The sequence below is a fragment of the Pseudoliparis swirei genome, chromosome 23 (assembly GCF_029220125.1).
Source record: "Pseudoliparis swirei isolate HS2019 ecotype Mariana Trench chromosome 23, NWPU_hadal_v1, whole genome shotgun sequence".
NCBI classification, from domain to species: Eukaryota; Metazoa; Chordata; class Actinopteri; order Perciformes; family Liparidae; genus Pseudoliparis; species Pseudoliparis swirei.
This window is the reverse complement of record NC_079410.1, coordinates 4893082-4914949: the sequence shown is the minus strand read 5'-3', so window position 1 is coordinate 4914949 and position 21868 is coordinate 4893082. Positions and strand designations below refer to the sequence as shown.

Here is a 21868-nt window from a genome sequence, read left to right as displayed (position 1 = left end):
AGAGGTGGACTCTCTCTTTGAGGGGATGTTCGGGGAGGTGAGGTGGAATGCCTCAACTTGGATGTTTGTTTTCTACCTTTCAAGGTATGAGGTCTGGTAGATGGTAGAGGAACAGCATCAGGAGGTGGTGGTTGTCTGAAAGAGTGTCTTGGGGAAGGTGGTGGGCTTGCTCTCTTCCTCAGTGATCCCCGGGGTGAAGCTTGAGGGCTAGAAAGCGGAGATTGTGGTCGAGCAGTTGATGGAGCCCTGCGTAACCCAACTCCCCTCCTACCTCTTGAAGGGGATGGCTGAGCTCTAACTGACTTCCCTCTCCTCTGGTGTGAGGGGGATGCATTTGAGCTGGGTGGCCTACGCCTTTGCGAAGATGGCACATGACCTGCCATAGAGACCCGGTTAGAGAACCCTCTCCTATGTGAATAAGGGGAGAAATAGGGGTCTGGCTGGATGTCTGATTGGAAGTCCATATAATGTGATGAGAGGCGGGGTGAAGGAGGTGCCATTGTCCTTACTGATCCCTGCCTACGTGACAGTTGAGGGGATGGAAGGGGACCCATTCGTCGCAGTAGTCTCGGTGACGCCACTTGGGAATGCAGTTGTGAATGCATTAGTGGAGGCATCGGTGACTGTATTTGTGCGGCCATTGGTGACATTTGTCCGATGTGGAACATCTGTGGGTCTTGGTGGAGGGAGGGTTGGTACACTTGTGAGGTCAAATGCAGAGGTAGGGGAGATGGCAACATGTGATTGGGCGAAACAGAGAAAGACGGGTGAGTAGGCTGAGGAAGAGAGAAATGATCCTGTTGTATGGTGTTAGCTGTTGGGGAGGGGGCTTGTCTGAGAAAAATGGGGGTTTGCTGTTGGTTCGTGATAGTAGGGTAATGGGGCTGTGCAGGAAGATATGCGGGAAGGGACTGTGCAGGATGGTATGCGGGAAGGGTCTGTGCAGGAAGATATGTGGGAAGGGGCTGCTCATATTGTATATCTGACATCATATCCAGATTGTTGAGGTCAAGAGCTGGGGAGGGAGAGGGGATCATCGGGGACATGGTGGGATACGAAATAAGAGGAGGAGGTGGTAGGGTTTCCACCTCTAGTCTCTCTTTTCCAAATAGCATAACCTGGGGCCTGGGGACCCTGAACTGCTCTGCTAAACCTGGCTCAGCAAGAGGGTAGGACAGCTGCTCCTGTCCATATAGCTGTCCCATCTCAGCTGGATCCAGCCCAGCATCCATATAGAAAGCTTGCTGATAGGGGTTATGAATAGCAGCAGGGTCCATATATCCCAGCATTGGGTCATTATATAGGCCCGGCACAACATCATACCCACCACTCATTATGCCATGTGGGTATACAATCCCATTGCTATAAGCCATATTGTGGTCAACGTATTCTCCATATAGCTCAAGGTCATAAGGGTCGTAGAAACCTTCCATGGCATTACCATAATAACCATATGGCTCCGGCTCAACTGCATACAGCATTCCATCCTCACCATAGTAATACTCAATCCCTTCTTCGCCATAGTAATCTTCATACTCATCATCGTAATAGCCATAAGGGTAACTGTAGTAATCCACGTCATCCTCATAGTACAAGTCCTCATCATAATAAAAGTTACCCTCATCGTCGTAGTAACCATGTTCATCTTCCCACTCATCGTCATCCTCATAGTAATCCAATTCCCCTCCGTAAGAATCATATGGGTCATCGGTCGTTGGGTGTCTCTGGTAGCCACTAGGTCTCCCCTTGTTGTGGTAATCTTCCTCATATCCATACTCATCATCGTCATATTCATAAGCTTCATTGTAATATTGAGTCTGTCCCCCTCTAGTGTCCCTGTTAACAAATGATAGACTCTTTCGTGCCCGTCCTGCTGGTGCCCCCAGCCGACCCTGGCCCTGAGTAGTCAGGAACCTCCCCGTCAACCAGTTAGATGCTGCAGCCATCCTCCCTAACATCCAGCCTTTAGACTTAAACTGTGATCCTGTTTTCTTTTTCCCAAACACGCCTTTCAACTTCCCTCCCAGTCCCTTTGCCTCTGTTGCCATTTTCCCCTTGCCTCCTAAACCAGAGAGATTGATTGTCTTTTTGGGTGGTGGGGTTTCTTTTGGAGGATCACTCTTTTTATTAAACATGCTGAAGCCAGACAAACCCGGCTTCTTATCAGCGGACGCTTTACCCCCAAACCCAGCAAAAAGCTTGCTGGATCCCAGAAGGGGTTTAGTGGCATCAGGGTCCTTCTTTTTCTTGGAGACTCGAAGGAAGAGACGAGAGGCGCTTTTGAGGTTTGCCTTTGGTTTTGCCTTCTCTGCCGTCTGTTTCGAGGGAAAGCTAAAAAGAGAAGACTTCCCGGTGAGGCCTGACATGACTTTTGATGCTCCTTTGAGGTGAGACTTGATATCTGGAGCCTTTTGTGCTTTAGTGTCGCCCTTCTTCTGTCCATCTGACACAAAGCCTATCATAGCTTTGGAGGCTCCTTTGATGTTGACATCAGTCATCTTTTTCAGGTTTAAAGGACCTATCCCTTTCTTCGCTGGTGACTTCCCTTTTGTTTCCTTCTCCTCCTCATCAGACGGAGGTACGGTTTTTTTTGGAGGCTTGAAACCCTTCACAGCCATGGCCTTGGATGCACCTTTCAGAGCTGCTTTCCCTCTCTCTTTCCCCTTCTCCTTGACAGGTACCTCTTCATCACTCTCCTCCTCCTCTTCTTGTTGTTCTTCTTCACTCATCATCTCCTCTTCTTCTTCCTCTGACCCTTCCTCTGACTCACTGACAGGTTTCTTTCCCTTTCCCTTCTTTCCATCATCCTTTCCTTTCCCTTTAGCTGGTGGCTCCTCGGCTTTCTTTCCCCCTTTCTTGTCATCTTTCCCTCCCTTCTTGTCCTCCTTTCCTCCTTTTTTTGGCTCCTCCTCCGACTTGCCTTTCTTGGCAGCCGATTTTGAGTCACCTTTTTTAGGTGGCATGATGTTTCCTGACTCAAATCATCATAAAATGAGAAAGAAAGAGGAAGTTCCCAAAATGTGGTCAGAATCAATGTCAATGATAGTATGTACTCCTGGGAAAAAGAGTCCAAATAGTAGCAACATCCTCTCATTCCCGAGTCTTTTCATGTCTTCTCTCCTTTTTTCTCCATCCAATTCAGTCTTGTGACACCCCAACAAAAACAAAAAATTCTCACGTCAGTTGTTCTATAATGCACACAGAGACAAACACAATCCACCGTGCTTCGAAACAGTCTGTATCTCAGCCATCGGAGTTCGCTCGCATTACAGAACGTCTTTGAGCGTCTGCAAAAGAGCTGTTGCTTCTGTGTGAGTAAGAAGAGACAGCAACCTGTCGAGGAATATAACATAAAAATGTTTAAACATTTTTTTTTTAAAGTGTGTCTTTAGTTTAAAATGTTATATATCTAAGTGGTTATAATCTCTCAATTTTACCCACTTGTTGACTCTGGCTCACTGGATTTTCCCACTGAAGTCCATCAAGCATAGCAAAAAGATTTCTTGTTCCTCTTCATGGGCGTGTAAGTAACTTCCCAGGGTCACGCGATGAATAAAAGAACCTGCGATCCCGGTGACAACGTCCGTGTAGTCCTTTGTGTGTCTCCCATTGTCAGTGCGTCCTGTGAGTCCGGCAGTGAATCCTCATCTTGGCCGCCGCACCAACTTTGGCAGGACGTCCCCCCGAACGAGGAGAGCCGACGGGCATGCGTCTGTGTGAGTTCTCGGCCTTCGGGGGTGTCCTCCTCTTTGTCTGAGAGCGAGTGTGCGTGCGTGTTGTATCCTCCCACATCTACGTCAGCGTGCCTTTCTGACCTCCTGCAACCGTTCTGCGTCTCTCTCTGGTTACTGCGGGCTTCATCCATACCCGGTTCCACTCAACATGAGGCCTCATCAAGTCCTCATGTGCATGCACATATGATCATCTGTATTGTATGTCTGTTTGAGCATAAGCATCAGAGTGTATCCCATATGATATAGTTGCAAAGGCCCACTTAATGCACCAGCTATACTGCCTCGGGGTAACCCTACCTGCAGCTTCGCTCCTGTATGAATAATGCAGGCTTGCTGAGCTGTTGTTAAACTGTGTCTGAGAGGCGAAGCCACACAGAGCCAAAACACACACATAGCGGCGGTAGCGGCGCAGACCACAGCTGAGAGTGATATTATGCTGAAATGTCCACACCAGAATTCAACCGCACAAACCAAAAGTGCACATGTTGGATGCAGGAAGGTTCAACTCAGGATTTACTTGGGTTTTTCAAATAATGCAAAAAAATGAAATATTGCTGTACCTATTGTTGTATTTATGAGCTTGACTCATGAATCTATAGAAACTTTCCACGAAGTAACCGCCCATAACAGGAACAACCCCATCGGAAATGTCTATTGGCCTCTTGCAGCCTGATTTACTAGGTCAAAAATATATTTTTATCTTTAATATTTATATTCTTAATTCTCGTCTGTGTTGATTGTCGTTGATTATTACCTTCGCATTGAAAATGCGGAAGGTTATGTTTTGATCGCCGTGTATTTATTTATTTATTTGTATGCGTGTTACTCGCATAACTCAAAAAGTATTAAACCGAATCGCATGAAATTTGGTGGGATGATTGGTTATTATCCGGGGACCATTTGATTAGATCGATTGGGTCAAAGGTCAAGGTCATGAAAAGGTAAAAATCTTCTTTTTACCATAGCACGGTCAATTTGTATCCAATTGGCATTCAACTAATGCCAAAATGTTCATAATTCAATGCCCAATCTTGTGATATGCGAAGGTATGCGCTCTACCGAGTGCCCATTCTAGTTGTTAATGTCATTGTCTATCGTTGCACCACCCGCCATGACAAATTCCTTGAATGTGAAAACATAAATGGCAATAAAAGGTTTTATTCTGAAAAGAAAATGTCTTAATTTGTTGCCCTTTTATTCATCCTCACACAGCCATGATCCTCTCAGGGGCCTTTAGGCATCTCTCTAAATATCATGATATCATTTCTATCAGGTATTATATTAGGCACAAAAAAAGAAGAAAAAAAGATAAGAAAAAAAATCGTAAACCTTTTTATTTATTTGCTTCCTCGTCATCGTGGCTAAAAAAAAAATCCAGACTTGTAATCATCTCGGTCCGCTCTGTAAGGTGGGCGGGTGTGAGGTGTGATTACTCAAACCACCGATGTTAACTCCTCGAGGACGGTCCGACGTGAACTCGCTGATGACGATCTGACGTTAATTCATTGATGATGGGCCGATATTCAAGGAGTTCATCTCAGTGGCAGATATGAATGTTTAATGTCTTCCCTGTGTTCTGGCTACGCAGCACGGATAAAACATTCATCGCCGGTTGCTCTAAATATATCACAAAGGGTCAACCCCGCTCTGGCCCGCTCCCCACGCAATACATGATACATACGAGCTGGTGTCAGGGGTTAAAGGTCAGGCGGCGTCATGAGGACAGAGAGCAAATAGCAAAAGACCGGCAAACACTAAACATTTCAAAGGCATTTATCCACATGGAAATATTATTTATTTTAAGTTTAAGAAGAAATATCTTGATCACTTATGTCAATTACAGTGAACAGGCCCCGCCTCCATCTTTTCTTTCCCGCCAGATGGAGTTTGAAAGACCAATCTTGGGTCTTGACCTAAGATACGATCTGAGATATAAATCTGTATCACGTGTCCTCATGAGGAGCAGTGACCGTGTACCAGACTCTAAACTGTCTGCAGGCTGTACAACAACAACAACAACAACAACAACAACAGCTGGTTGTTGGTATCATCCACCTGCAGACTAAGATAAGGAGGAGGAAGAGAAGGCACAGACACAAGGTCAAAAGGTCCTTCCTGTCTCATCAGATGCACACACGGTGGAGGTTGTTGGTCACACACAGATATCTATTTGATATGTGTGTGTGTGTGTTTGTGTGTGCTGTCTGACTGACGTGGTCTATTGACTGAGTGAACAGGTGATGGAGGAGGTGGGGAAAGGTAGGGAGGGAAAGGGAGAGAGGTGCATCAACGAACTGCCGATTTACATCAATGCTGGGAATGAAAAGAGGGAGAAAAACATGTGAAAGAGGAAATCAAGTAAAAGTAAAGAGAGGAATTATAGAACTAGAACAAGAAAAAATGAGAGAAGAATATTAAAATCGTGAGAAAAACAGAAGATGAAGGGATGACAGAGAGGGCCAGTAGAGGCGTGGGAGTGAGAGAGTGATAGATGAGAGTCTCTCCATCGACCTGCCAATCACGGGCAGAATTCAATTCAATTGTATAGCCCAATTTATTACAAATTTGTTGTCTCGAGTGCTTTATCTGTACACATAGACATCCCTGCCCCAAAACCTGGGGAAAAAAAGGGAAGAAACAGGAGGCAGAGGAGGATCCTCTCCTAGGATGGACAGATGAGTTCCAGCGAGGAGGAGTGGGCGAGGACAGTGATCCATCAGTGGAGCAGGAATGGTGAGGGAGGTGGGTGGGGACACGTCCAAGGTGAGTGTAGTCGCTCATAGGTCGTGAAGTCAAATGGGGTCAGACGGAGAAAGGACTTCGTCAGATAGGTTGAGAGACCCCATGAGCGTGAAGTCAAGGAGAAGATTGAAAAGCAAGGTTAGTAGCGTGTGATTGAGAGATGTCAAATCATCCTTGAGCAGAGAAAAAAGAGGAATAGTCTTGGCAAATGAAGGGGCAAACGTCCCTAAGCATAAAAAGAGGCTGGGCACTATAAGTCCTGTCTGGACAGGGCAAATAAGTCTACTCCTAAACCTAAATAAGTCTACTGCTGGAAAGTCTTTCAATGAGAGAGGGCCTGGCGACTGAGGCTGCCTCGAGGTAGAGACTGGCTCCTCCACAAGGGAAAGGACAGTTAGAACATAGCTCTACTCTAGCTCTACCAAGGGATAGCTCTTTAGCTACAAGTAGTACCGCAACACCAAAGGTGGTGCCAAAGATTCCTTCAATAATTTAAGACAAGATCTGTTAGATGTAGAGCAAGTAGAGCTTGGAGGGTGTGGAGTCAGTTAGGCCAGGAGTCTGAAGTTGATGTGATCTTAAGTGCAAGTCTGGAATTCTTGGCATAGGTGAGCATCTGGATTAGTTTGAGCAGCCTTTTCAAAGGAGGGACCTGCAAGCAGCAATCTAGTAAGGGTTATACTGAGAGATTTTAGAGCATGCCTTGTGAACCAATGTTGCTGAGATTTTTGAGACAATGATTTGAAGAAAATAATGTTTGATTTTTTTTTTAAGACCTGATGTTTTGATTTTTGATCCTTGAAAAGATTAAAATGGGAGTCTTGAGGACATGCTGATCAGGAGTTGGTACAGGAAAAGAGGAACCAGATAATTGAATGCCTGGAATGGTTACATATGCCATCTCAATGCAGTCTGCAGAATCCAGGATCATTAGAATGAATTGCAAGTTGTCTGGTAAAATTTCTTGAGTTTCATCCATGTTTTTTTTTATGGTCACAAGGTTGGTTATGTTTTATCTGGTTGCTCTTGTCTTTAAGAGTTATAATGCTAATTGGTACAGTAGATCGTGCCAAACAATGAAAGTATATATAGTTGAGTGTCATCTGCACGTAAATAAAGAGTGATAATATTGTTCAAATAAAGTGGTCCACCCAGGAACATTGTGGTTAATGGTGAAATTTATTCAGGCGAAGAAAGGCGTCAACGTTGTGAAGATTTAACTAGCGGTCATGTTTAAAATTACAAATTACAGCTAGATCGATCTGCGCCATGCGTAAATAAATTAGTGTCGCAAATATAATGTCGTCTGCTCCAGTCTGTGTAAACAGGATGTCATGGTCAATTGTGCCAGATGCAGCACTAAGGTCTATCTGCTCCACAGAGAGAGAGTTTTTATCTGCCATTAGAAAGAGGTTTGTAATTTTGTGTAGTTCTAAATCGGTGCTGTGGTGTTTCTAAAAAAGTATTGGATTGAAAAATCAAAACAACCTGATCTAGAAAGTACTTTAAGGATCTTGGGGAGGAAGGGAGGAGATCGAGAGAAGGGAGTAGACCAGATCTCTCTGGATTATAATACCTCTGGATCGAGAGGGCTTCTTCAGGAGAGGTTTAGGCCACCTTGAAGGAGTGTGGTTAGCAGAGACACATTGATAATAACTATGATAATATCTAAATAGAGGCAAAATTAAAGCAAAAAGCGTCTTTAGCAGCCTCGTGGGGGATGGGTCAGAAGAGACAGGTAGACGTGTTCAGGAAACGTTGGAAAATAATTGGTCACGGTTGAAAAAAACCAAACCCTCAAATATACACGACAAATAAGATTTTTCCCCCCGCCACCAGACAGATTGGCACTGGTTATTACTGAAGGATTATTATCTTGTCCCTAATAGTTAAAATCTTTTCATTAAAGAAGTTCATAAAGTCATTACCACTGAGGTTTATAGGAATGCTCGGCTCCACAGAGCTGTGACTCTCTGTCAGCCTGGCTACAGTGCTTTCAGCGGACGCACTCAGCGACACGCGACCAATAAAAGACGAGCAGACGCAGAAGCAAAGCACACAGGCTCATTGAAAGTGCTCCCGAAGGCCCGGAGGTGGTTTCTAAAGCTCCGGGGTTACGTCATCGGGGTGATTGTATGTTCTGCCACTAAAATAAGGTCAGTGTGCAAAACATCTGCTTTGGTTCGGACCAAAGCGACAGACATACAGACATTGTCATCACCAATAAGCTTGGACTGCAGTGATGATTATAGGAGAATAAAATGTTTTGATGAGGGTCGGATGGAAAGTGACAGGAAAGGTGAAGCAGGAGGATGAAGAGGATGAAGAGGCTGGACTCAGGTTTCCTGTTGAGCCCTTTAAGCTCCATTCAAGTCTCAACCTTCGCTGCCAGGTGCAGTGACGGTGGCGAGACTGCACACACACACACACACACACACACACGCACACACGCACACACTGACGTCCTGCCACAGAGGATCAAACACCTACACTTGGCTTGGAGAGTCGGCTATTCTTAGAGCCGGAGATGAGACGCTCAACTTGATCTTAATGTATCCGTTGCGTGTGAATGTGAATACCAAATGCTCGGTGGCGGTATCGTAAACGGACACAAAAAAACTAAAAACATGTCAGAGACTTTGTCACAGTTCATGAGCCGATCCTTCGATTTCAAGATCAGATCCTTCACGAGATATGTTTATCAAAGAAGACGCATTTTAGGCGTTTAGCCAAGATATTTGACTTGGTGATGCAACAGCTCATCACATGTCCCCACTCATCTAGAAAAGCCGAACAGTCGTATAAACCAAAGATATATAAAGTCTCCAGTCGGTAAGCAACTTTTAACACAGCTGGAGACTCTGAAGAAAGAGGCTATGGATGGCGTTGCATTGTGGGAAATGTAAGATCACAAAACACTACACGTCTAGTTCCAACTCTCAGGCTTCCATTTATTTTTGCTTCTTGTTTTAATGCGTCTGCGTTTGTCGTTGTGAGCTTTTAAAGTTTTGAACGTGTGACCAATATAAACACATTTAATCCTAAAAATGTCAAAACCAATGATCACAGCATTTTGAATGCCAAAACGAAGCGCCAGGAGCATACCTTCTCCAAGTGTCAGCTGACTTTGACTAAGAGGGATTGAATCTGTGAAGGAATAATATTAATGATCACAAGTTGGAAGAAAGTATTCTAAATAAAGTAAACTGATTCTCCTCAGTTGTTTTCTTTAAAACGTTGTAAATTTGAGTGATAACATGTTAACACCAGTAACTCCCTTCTTCTTCAACATCACAGTTTCTAAATATATGAACTGCCACACCCTCTAGTGGCAAAATACATCATTTCTATAATCACAGCCAGGTGTTTGGTGCCGCTTACCGTTTCTGATTTGTTGTTGAGTGACAGCTGTTATTTTTTAGAGCTCTTAAATGCACCAAAACGCCCGATGAACCAACGGCCTATCCTCCTGCTTCAGTCTGCACCGTCTCCTGCACCTCCTCTGGACCCTAATGCTTTATAGCCCTCTGCGCACACACACACACACACACACACACACACACAAACCTTTCTTTATATTACCCGGCCCATTTGGACACACAATGGGCCTTCAAATGACAATAAAAGCACCTGTTGCTTCAGTGATTACCTGAACATGTACGGGATGAATGTACAATAGTGAGTCGGTCCAGGAGGAGAGCGCTCTGACCATCAGTGCATCAGCAGTGGAGCGGTAGCTGTGTGTGGTGCTGCCTCCCGCCTGCGGGAGCAAGGCCCTCAGTCAACAATCGTGCAGGTCCATTGTGCGTTAATGGCATGATCACACACACACACACACACACACACACACCACGCTATCATCCTCTCACACTGGAGCCCAACGTTGGAGCCAAAAGAGCAATTTGTTATGTAAACCCCTTTAGTGACAATAGGTTGTGTTTGTTTAAGTGTGTGTGTGTGTGTGTGTGTGTGTGTGTGTGTGTGTGTCTTTGTGTCAGGGATCGTTATCAGATTTCCTCACGCACACACACCACAAAGAAGCATCTCTCACACACTCACAGCATGAGGACAGAGCTGCTGCTCGGAGTCGACTAAGAATTTTTCTAATTTTTGACGTTTTATTTAAAGCTTAAGGACCCAAAAAACTAAAGTAAACACAATATTTCGTGGTGCTTTTATGAGATTGTGTGTGAAGAAGCTGAGTTGTACAGATCTGTCGCTTGAATCCAATAATGGAAGATGAGTGTTAGTCGACAGAGTTTCTTAAGATGTTACTCAGGAAGTCAAATCTGTCTTCATACGACACACGAAGACAGTTTTTAGTTCCTGAAAGGTAGAATGTGATGATTGTGTGTTTCGAGGATTCCTTGATTTCTCATGATGAACACATCGTGGTGCTCTGTGTGTGGAACCCCTCATGGTCTCATCTGTTGTCTGAGCCCTCTCTCTGAAGGGTTGTTTATTTATGAACGCGTGAGCACCAGATTACTGCATCTCCTGCTTCTGTGTGTACATCAGAGAGAAACGTCTGTACACAATGTGTACACAAGACACCCGGACCACGTGCTGAAGGCCTTAATGGAGACAGACGCACCACACGCAGCAGTCTGTCAGCCTTCACCTGCTGCAGCGACAGGAGCTCAGGCCGTTTCATCCAGTTTGTTCATAAAGAAGAGAAGATGTGCCGAGAAGAGGACAGTAATCCTGAAGCTAAATAATACTAAACTAGAACGGGTACTCGGTAGAGCGCATACCTTCGCATATCACAAGATTGGGCATTGAATTATGAACATGTTGGCATTAGTTGCATGCCAATTGGATATAAATTGACCGCGCTATGGAAAAAGAAGATGTTGACCTTTTCATGACCTTGACCTTGACCTTTGACCCGATCGATCCCAAAATCAAATCAAATGGTCCCTGTATAATAACCAATCATCCCACCAACTTTCATGCGATTCGGTTTAATACTTTTGGACTTATGCGAATAACACGCACGCATACAAATACACGGCGATCAAAACATAACCTTCCGCATTTTCAATAAGATATTTTCAATAAGATATTTTACAAATGCAAACTGGTAACAACAACAACAACAACAACAAAGCAAAACAACAACAAAGAACCACCTAAATGTCATCAGGAAAAAATACAAAAAAGGAAACTGCAGGTTTGAGCTTGTTTGGTCGGTGGTTGTATTTCATGTTACTGGGATAAAAGTGCTAAATCAATTTAACTCTTTACTCATTCAATTATTGGCCAATATCCAACCCTCAGTGAATCAATAGTATGTTTTTATAAAACATATACGACACATACTGATGAGCTCAGTGCCACTGCTATCCATGTTGGTGCCCTAAGCATAACTCCTTCATGATGCCCCCGCCACTCGCTGTGGGTGCCCTTTCCTATCTCAGGGAGGGGGGGGCACTATCGTAACTTTTTTTGAGCAATTAAATATATCTCTTGTTCTGCCTGTTTTGTGATATACATGCCTAAAAGGTGCATAATATTTCTATACTGAAATTATATCGGCATTATAATTATTATAACTATGATGATTTTTTTAGTTGCCTGTTTTTGGTGCCCCCTCAGGACTTGGTGCCCTACGCACAGCGCGTAGTGCGCGTTATGGGAGCGGCGGCGCTGGATGAGCTTCACGTGGCGAGTCAGAAGAGGGCAGAAGAGACCAAGTCACTGCTCTAACGCTGCAGAACGTGCTTAATTATATGCATTAATTAATCAACGGTGAATCTCCTGGTGCTGCACAACCATGTTCTATTCCCCAGGAAGAACAGAAGCTGCTTTGGCTTCAGCAAATACGGATACAAATAAATTCAATTAAATGTTTCAGTGGGACTAAAAACAGCACACAGAGAGATTTGTTCGCCGGCTTTGGGATCAAATCTGTATATATTTGTATGATTAAATACGTTATGTGTACATATACTGTGTATACTGTGGTGTGTTTGATGAAAGCAGAACAAACTCTACAAATAAAGTGATGCATGCGACCAATTGCTGTCACTAAAGGTCATCCAGATGGCCTCTGGGTTTAGGATATGTCATCTCATCGAACGAGAAGAAAGTGGTTCTTAGTTTTCAGTTCATCAACCAGTTGAGCTGCAGTCCAGGAGGCTCTTAAAGTATGACCTCATAGTCGAGTCCTTTAAGTCTTCATGTGGTTCATTTAAACAGTCCCTGTGCTACACAGAGGGAAACTCACATGTGAAACATCAATTATAATAACACGTGTTCGCCGGACCTGGAATCTTTTATCATTCACTGCAAACCCTTCTACTCCCCACGTGAGTTCGCTTCATTCATCCTGGCCGGAGTTTACATGCCGCGCGGGAACGTGCACGAGGCACAGCGGACCCTCGCCGAACAGATACGGTGTGTGGAGCGGACCTTCCCGGACTCTTTAGTTATTGTACTCGGGGATTTTAACAAAGGAAACCTCAGCCACGAACTTAAATATAGACAGTTAATTAAATGCCCTACCAGAGAGAAGAGCATTCTGGACCACTGCTACACAACAATCAGCAGGGCCTATCACGCCGTCCCTCGAGCTGCACTGGGAAACTCTGACCACGTCATGGTTCATCTGATTCCCTCATACAGGCAGAGACTAAAGCTCTGCAAACCTGTGGTGAGGAAGTTCAAGAAGTGGACCAGTGAGGCTCTGGAGGATCTGGGCGTGCTTGGACTGTACTGACTGGGATGTCTTCAGGACTGCTACCAACAGCCTGGATGAGTACACAGAGGCTGTAACTTCCTACATCAGCTTCTGTGAGGACAGCTGTATTCCATCCAGCTCCAGGGTGAGTTATAACAACGACAAACCCTGGTTCACAGCGGAGCTCAGGAAGCTAAGACTGCAGAAGGACCAGGCATTCAGGAGTGGGGACAAGGACCTGTACACAGAGTCCAAATACAGGTTTAGCAAGGCGGTGAGAGATGCTAAACGTCTGTACTCTGAGAAACTGCAACAGCAGCTCTCAGCAAACGACTCTGCTTCTGTCTGGAGAGGGCTCAGGCAGATCACCAACTACAAGCCCAAATCACCCCACTCCATGAACAATGTGCTTCTGGCAGACAGGCTAAATGAGTTCTACTGCCGCTTTGAAAGACAATGGAGCAGTCCGGAGACCATCCCCACAGCCCCATCAACAAGCCACAGACCATCAGCCCACCCTCCCCAGCCCATCAGGGGCTCACACCTCTGGAGCACCCTCCATCAACTCAGCGACGACCCTCGTCATCCTGGAGAGGCGTCAACAGGCTGTTCAAAAAGCAGAACCCCGCAAAGCAGCGGGCCGGACTCCGTCTCCCCTCACCCTGAAGCACTGTGCTGACCAGCTGTCTCCGTGTTCACGACATCTTCAACACCTCCTGGAGACATGCCACGTTCCAGCCTGCTTCAAGGCCTCCACCATCATCCCGTCCCCAAAAACCCAAGATCACAGGACTCAATGACTACAGGCCCATCGCCTGACCTCTGTGGTCATGAAGTCCTTTGAGCGCTGGTCCTGTCACACCTCAAGACCATCACCGACCCACTCCTGGACCCCTGCAGTTCGCCTACAGAGCCAACAGGTCTGCAGACGACACAGTCAACATGGCCTTCACTACATCCTCCAGCATCTGGACTCCCCAGGAACCCTCGCCAGGATCCTGTTTGTGGACTTCAGCTCTGCTTTCAATACAATCATCCGTCCCTGCTGCAGGACAAGCTCTCCCAGCTGCACGTGCCCGACTCCACCTGCAGGTGGATCACAGACTTCCTGACCGACAGGAAGCAGCACGTGAGGCTGGGGAAACACGTCTCAGGCTCCCGGACCACCAGCACGGGTTCCCCAAGGCTGTGTTCTCCCCTCTGCTGTTCTCCCTGTACACCAACAGCTGCACCTCCAGTCACCAGTCCGTCAAGCTCCTAAAGTTCGCGGATGACACCACCCTCATTGGACTCATCTCTGGTGGGGACGAGACCGCCTACAGGTGGGAGACTGACCACCTGGTGACCTGGTGCAGCCAGAACAACCTGGAGCTCAACGCTCTGAAGACAGTGGAGATGGTTGTGGATTTCAGGAGGAATGCAGCCCACCCGCCCTCTCATCCTGTGTGACTCCCCCGTCGACGCTGTGGAGTCCTACCGCTTCCTGGGCTCCATCATCTCCCAGGACCTCAAGTGGGAGCTGAACATCCACTCCATCACCAAGAAGGCCCAGCAGAGGATGTTCTTCCTGAGGCAGCTGAGGAAATTCAACCTGCCAGGGAGAATGATGGTACAATTCTACGGCCATCGTTGAGTCCATCATCTGCTCCTCCATCACCGTCTGGCACCCTGCAGCCACAGCCAAAGACAAGCGCAGGCTGCAGAGCATCATCCGCTCGGCCGAGAGGGTTATCGGTTGCAATCTGCCTTCCTCCAGGTCCTGTTCACTTCCAGGTCACTGAAGCGGGCCGGAAAGATTGTCGCTGACCCTCCCACCCTGGACACTCCTGTTCGAGTCCCTCCCTCAGGGAGGAGGCTGCGTCCATCATGACCAAGACCACCCGCCACACCAAAAGCTTTTTCCCGGCGGTCGGGCTCATCAATGGAACCGGGACTGACTGACTGTCACCCCAGGACTACCACCTCTTCTTCCACCTTCCTCTCTCCTCCTTCTTCTCCTCTTCCTCCTCCTCCTCCTCCTCCCTCCTCCTTCCTTCCTCCCTCCACACACGTCACTTTAACATGCACTTAACTAAAACACACCACTTGACACACACCCAAACACTTCACATTATTTGTTGTCTTTCTGTCGTGTTGATTGTTGTTTGTTTTGTCATGTCCAAATGTTGCACCTTCCACCAAAAAAAATTCCTCGTTTGTTTGTGAAAACATTCCTGGCAATAAAACTGTTTCTGATTCTGACGTGAGACGTGTCAAAATGTTGTTTGCTGACTTGGATTAAAGGAAAGTTAACGTATATAGCCGTGGCTTTCCACGTATATACATATATATGATATTGAGCATCAATTATTGTTGATCGAGGAGCTCGTTGGTTTTTAGGGCTCCTGCCAGTTTGTTTTTCTTTCCTTATCGATTAATCTGCCGATTAACTTCTTGATAAATTAATTGATTTGTTTGTTTGGTTTTAAAAATGCCAGAAATGTTCCGTTAAAAAAAAGAAGAAAGTCCATTCCATTTTCTCAGAGTCCGCGGTGAACATCTTAAAAGTATCCCGTTGAGTCATCGCTGCAACCCAAAAGACGATCACTTCACTTTCATAAAACAGAGAAAATAGTTACATCTGCATATTTAAAAGACTTAAAAAATATACCTATGTTTTTTTTCCCATCCTTATACGAAAGTGAACCTTTAGTATTTTACGATGTATTTGAAATGATCTTGCTAAAACTCAAATGTTCTGTATTCTTATATAGTTAAGCATATATAATGTACATAACCACTTGGTAGAATCATTCATAGATTCTATTTTATGGATTTTTTGCTTGAGAAAAGACAAACATTTAGTTTATTATCTGTCAACTGGCCAATCAAATTAATCAAATGAACTCTGCAGCTCTATGGCCAATAAAAGTACATTTGGTTGGGTTACTATGAATTAAAAGAAGGAAAACTTGTTTAAAAGAAGCCAAGTGGGGGACGTGAACACTACATTCTCTCATTAAGACTCAACTCAGAAGTGCAGCTACAGTTTTAAACATCCTGATGGTGCAGAAAGACATGAAGACATTTTAAAAGCTCTCTGAGGAAACAGCCACTTCTCTCTCATGAGGCTCCACATGGAAGCCATATGGAGCCCAGCAGCATCAAGTGTCACGCCTGCTCCACACAATACGCCCATTGGACCGTACCTTTTGCTTCTTCTTCTCCTCCTCCACGGTGTTATCCCTCCATCGTCCCTCTTCCCTTCAGGTTATTCCGAAGCAGAACCTCTCCATCCACGACTCGTCACTCCGCGGAGACATCTTCGTGGCATCTTTTTTTTTTAAAGGCCCGGTGGTGTCAACACACAGCCCCTCTCTCTCCGCCCCCCCCTCTCCCCCTCTCCAAGCCCCGAAGAGCTGCTTCTGAATATTTAATGGCGCCATTGTGCTTGTGTGCGTCCCGGTGAATGGGGAGCATCGGCTGGGAGTCCATACTCTCCGGTCGAGGCCTGCCGCGGGGCGCGAGCAGCTGGGCGGCCTGCAGGAGGCAGGTCAATGGGGATTGACCCTCACCTGGTGTGCAGAGGGGATCAAGGTCATCTGAGGGTCACAAACACAACATAGACTCAGTTGAAGTGAGGCACGGAAGTGCATTTTATTATTGTATTTCATACTTTATGGTAACTCACCTGAGCCCTGAGTTTAACTCAGCGTATGGAGCGTTGGACGTAAGCAATAACATTTTTAACATCACTATTTTTTACCAACTTTATTGTTTTTTTGCATCAGAGCAAATTTTTAAAAACTATAATTATATTGTCGCTCCATAACAGCAATATTTCAGTTCCTGTTGTTTCCCTCAGATGATCAACAGAAAATGTTTGAAAGAAATATGTGAAAAAGAACTCCGTAAACTAAATACACTACTAAAATACAAATAAAATGTCATAATGGAGTTTTTAAAATGTCACGTCATCTATAATGTATATATTTCACCAAATGAATTATACAACCATTTACTTTATAGTTGTTTTTTTTAAATGCTGAACTAAAAACAGCTTCATGCAATGGAAACATGTCAAGGAATTAGAAGAGTGGTATTTACATGAGACAAATATACCAATAACACATTAAAAGGTGAAGCTTATAGTAATAAAATAAACACAAGGACTCATCACTTTACGGACTTTATTATTCCCCTCCCTCCTGTTTTTATCTCTGAATGAATGCATCTTCTTAATAATAATCAAAAAGGCAAACACACCATCTCCTGGGCTCGGTCACCTGAAGTCCGCTCTGGCTCTTCAATGCAACGTTGTTCATTTTAATATACAAAATAAGAATGGCAGATGTTCCTCATTGATTGCAGTAAATTTACTGTACAGTGGATCTTTTGCTTTTTTAAACTCAAAGTGTGACTCCTTCCTGCTCCGCCTCTCCTCTCGTCCAATCAGAGGCCGGTCTTTCTACTTCTTAACGATCTGGATGACGTCCTCGTGCTCCATGATGTGTGAGAGGCCGACCCGCTGGGGGCTGTACTTTGTGCTGGTTCCCTGGAAGACCAACACACCAATCAGTTCAGACTCCTCCCCCCTTTGGGTTTTAAACGCTTCTCCTATATCATGACACGGTAAACACAGCTGCAGCTCTACGGGCGATTCCAATTTAAAGAGTCGACTAAGAGAGCACTGAACACTGAGTATTATTATGGTCCGTGTGATGCAAAGTCATTCATGCTAAGAGCCGCAGCCGTGTTTACCTGCTTACTGTAGCAATGATGCGAGGATGGACATTTGAAAACCGTGACATTGCTTACAGGCGGTGTTCATACGCCGTGTCCCAGTTTAATTTCATAAATAATATTAATAGATTCTGAATTATTTACATTTCCAGCGTAGTTTTTTTAAATTTTTTTAAGTATCAGGATATGTTATATTGTGTTCTTCCAAAAAAGGTAGAAATATTGTAGTGATTCTTCTCGTGCCACAAAACAAACGACAAGCAGACACTTCACTGGCAAAATAAGGGTATGTCGTACTATACTATATACTAGTAATATATATACTATACCACGTGAACTTTCAATGAGATTAATGTGTTGGGACACCTTTGAAACTTCTTATTTGTTCACCAGCGTTATGCAACCAGGTGGTCATATTTATATTTTTACAGAAACATTCATGACCCGTGAGCCACTGTGTAGTGCTATCCACGACATCCTCAAACTGTTTTTATTTATTCTGCCCACCGGGTCAACGCGAGGGAGCTCGCTCAGACACTTTACAAAATGAGAGGCGCGTGAGTTTCCGGAGGTCGCTGCCTCTGGAGACGTGAACTTACCCAAACCAGGGCGTATTTGAACTGGCTGCCTAAGGTTCTGTGGATTCGATGGCACTGCGGGGAGGAAGCAAAAACAACAGATTTTAGAAACACATAATCCACAGATGAAGCTCATCGTCATGATTTTCACAAGCGCTCCACGCACCACGTGTTCTACGGACGACGCTCTCCTCATTATGATGGCATCGTTAAAGTCGGGGCGCTCTGATGGAAAAAGAAGAAAGGAACACAGACAGGAGGTTTACACGAGATTAACGACAGTCCAGCAAGAGAATGAGACCAAATGCGCGTGTACCTCCTCTTTTCTTTGTGTAAATGCAAATCAGAGCCAGGTATTCCCACAACGTCTCTAGAAGGTAATCCAGGTTCAACTTCATCCCACAACTGGAATATAAATGTGGACAGAAACGGAGAAATCTGTTTAACTCCCACATACTAAAAGATATTTACATGGATGGATATAAAACGAGAGAGCTGTTGCTTTCCAACCAAGACGACCGATTCTTACACACACACACAGATATCTGACCTGATGATAACACTGTGAGCTCTGTGAGCCAGGCGGTCCACCACCTCGATGGAGATTTGATCCACCTTATTGTACACCTGTAAATATCACAAATAATATGAGACCCCAAACAAATGGACACATGCTAAAAGCTTGACAGAACTCTAAATATTTTTTTCTATTTTTTTGCACAACAAATTAGTTTCTATGGGTTGAAAAACATCTCTCCGGACTTAAAACATTCTACATGTTAGAGCCATGAGGCTTTGACTCGACCCAAATGATGGACGCTGACTTACATAAAGGCAAGGAATGTATACTCTGTTCCCGACGATGACGTCGATGAACTCGTCTGGTGTGCTGTCCTCCCTGAAGAGGACTTCTGCATTAAAGATTTCTGAGGACAAGCGGTTAAAGAAAACAAACTAATCCTACTGTGACTTATGAAGTCCATAGAAGTGATCTGTTGGTTCTGCCGCTGGAGGAGGGAAGGATACTGTATTCGTGAAGGATGAGCTGAACAAGCTTCTCTGAGCACATGGTGAGAGGAACTGTGGAGTTGTAGGAGAGGCCGCCACCTTTCTTGGGCTACAGAAAGACATAAATCAGACATTTTACACAGTTCAGTTTTATAATTTGAGTAATTCCACAGGTTTCTTTCATGCTCTGCTCGCAGCAAGGACACTTAATGACAACCCAAGCTACCGGGACAACTAATCGGGACAGCAACTGCCAATCAGTTTTCTTCAAAACTAAAATGTTTGCAACAACGCAGGTCTCTTTGAATTCAGCTGTTGATATTGATGCACCGCTCAGGAAGATGATAGAAATGTACCTTGAAATATATATTTGGTTTCGAACTGTTGAGTCTGATGCCCACCGACTCCAACTCCTTTTCTAGAAGTTCTCTAGAAAGATTGAAAATAAATGAATAGGAAATAATTAGTTGATCAAATAACTCGTCGGCCTCTCAAATTCCCTACAGCAGACGACTTGCAAACATACACACACACAAACAGTGGGCGTCACACACCTCTGAACTTCTCCTTTATTGGCGTCCAACATCATGATGACGACGTCTGCCGTCCTGGCAACAGCAATGACCTGCCGACCTCGACCCTTACCTATAAACGGTCAACGAGTCAGCATCTAAACTATACACTGAAAGAACGGTTACTCTGAACTCCCACACTTTATTGTTCTTTAATAATTCTGATGCAACGCCACAATAACAAATAGATATAATAGTGTCTGCTCACTGGATACATAACATAATAAAAAACATCTACGCCTACCTTGGGCAGCACCCTCAATGATTCCTGGCAAATCCAGCAACTGGATGTTGGCTCCTTTGTACTGAAGAGCAACACATAACGGTGTAAATGTCACTTCATTTTATTTATTAAACAATGATTAAGATGTGCCGTGGCTGTGGTGGCGAGTACCTCTATGACACCAGGTATGCAGGTGAGAGTGGTGAACTCGTAGGAAGCGGCTTCACTGGCTGTTGATGTCATCAAACTGAGGAAGGTGGACTGCAGGACACAACGGAGGACTCAATTACACCCGGACGTATTGAAACGTTGGATTGTGTTTCATATATTTCACATATTTCTTTCTGGTGCTTTTCACAGCGAGAGGAACGTTTGCTCGGTTCCACCCTCTTTCTATTTCTTTGTATTTGAGACACACAGTGCAGCAGGACTAATAACACATGACGATGAAAGAGTTTCCGGATTACAACCTGAAAACCTGTCGGCGACGTTGACGTACCTTACCCACGGAGGGGAAACCGATGAGAGCAACGCGAGCATCTCCAGATTTCATGACATCGAAGCCCTCGCCTTTGGGCCCCGTGGACTTGGGCTCCAGCAGCTGCACTCTGTATTTGGCGAGCTTGGCCTTGAGCAACCCCAGATGGTACTCAGTGGCTGGAGAAATTAATGAGAGAAAAAGAAAATGCTGACACAAGATGCTTTAAAAGTTAGGAGTCTAATGCCATCATTGCACCTGTCCATCCTGGAGAGGGATCCTCCTCTGTTCTCTCCTGAAGGTTTCTTCCCTTTTTTCCCCCTGAAGGGTTATTTGGGAGTTTTTCCTGGTCCGATGCGAGGTTTTGTGACGGGGATGTCAATGTGTACAGATTGTAAAGCACCCAGAGACAAATTTGTAATTTGTGAAATTGGGCTATACAAATAAACTGAATTGAAATGAATAATATAGGTGAAGAAAGGTGGCGATACAACGGTGGTACCAGCACGAACACAACACTGGAGTTTACTGATGCATTTGAATGAATCAGCTGTTATTTTGGGGTTGTTCCTTCAGGGGTGTGGTTGCTATAATCAAGCTAACGGTGCACAATTATAATACATCTTATTGGATTTCTTGGAGTAACACAACAGGGACAGCTGACGCACAAACAGAGAGACAAAAAGAGAGATGGCCACAAGCTCGTCCATGGTTTAGCTCACGGTTAGCCTCGCGCCTCGAGCTCTCACCTTTGTTTTTCTGCGTCCGAGCGATTTCTCGCTCTATTTCCGCGATTTTCTCCAAGATCCCCATCGTGGCGGCGCGGCTGAGCTTCAGAAGACGTGACTCTGAAAACAACAGAGCCAGAAAACGTGTCACTCCACAGCTAGCTCGGTTAGCCACCCGGCTAACAAGTGGCACCGTGACAGTTGATAAACCCGCTCAAACACTACGAATCTACACACATAGCTTTAAATGAATATCTGCATAAGACGCATGCAATGTCAAGTGTTTAACAAATGTCGTAATGTGATAGAAATGTACACTTTGATGGAGGCTTCTCTCAGCGGCATGCACGGACAACTGACATCACAGACCGGAAGTCGTTCCGTGCTCATGAAAGGTCCGG

The 21868-nt window shown here is 45.0% G+C and overlaps 2 protein-coding genes across 2 annotated transcripts in view; both read right to left on the bottom strand.

Moving 5' to 3' along the window:
* myo15aa (myosin XVAa) overlaps positions 1 to 9936 on the bottom strand; it is a 50001-nt gene extending 40065 nt beyond the window's left edge. The window contains exon 1 of the mRNA XM_056407727.1: positions 9858 to 9936. The gene's annotated coding sequence lies outside the window, so the exon portion shown is untranslated. The remainder of the gene's footprint in view (positions 1 to 9857) is intronic.
* A 7377-nt stretch (positions 9937 to 17313) lies between these two features.
* Positions 17314 to 21839, bottom strand: drg2 (developmentally regulated GTP binding protein 2). Its single transcript, XM_056406172.1, has 14 exons — positions 21784 to 21839; positions 21489 to 21587; positions 20761 to 20918; positions 20433 to 20522; positions 20283 to 20343; positions 20021 to 20111; positions 19823 to 19895; positions 19485 to 19575; positions 19287 to 19384; positions 19009 to 19085; positions 18775 to 18863; positions 18625 to 18683; positions 18480 to 18533; positions 17314 to 17692 (listed from the first exon to the last, which is right to left on the bottom strand). Exons 2-14 carry the CDS (start codon positions 21550 to 21552, stop codon positions 17606 to 17608), a joined length of 1092 nt encoding a protein of 363 aa, XP_056262147.1. The 5' UTR covers positions 21553 to 21587; positions 21784 to 21839; the 3' UTR covers positions 17314 to 17605.
* Positions 21840 to 21868: the final 29 nt, after the last annotated feature.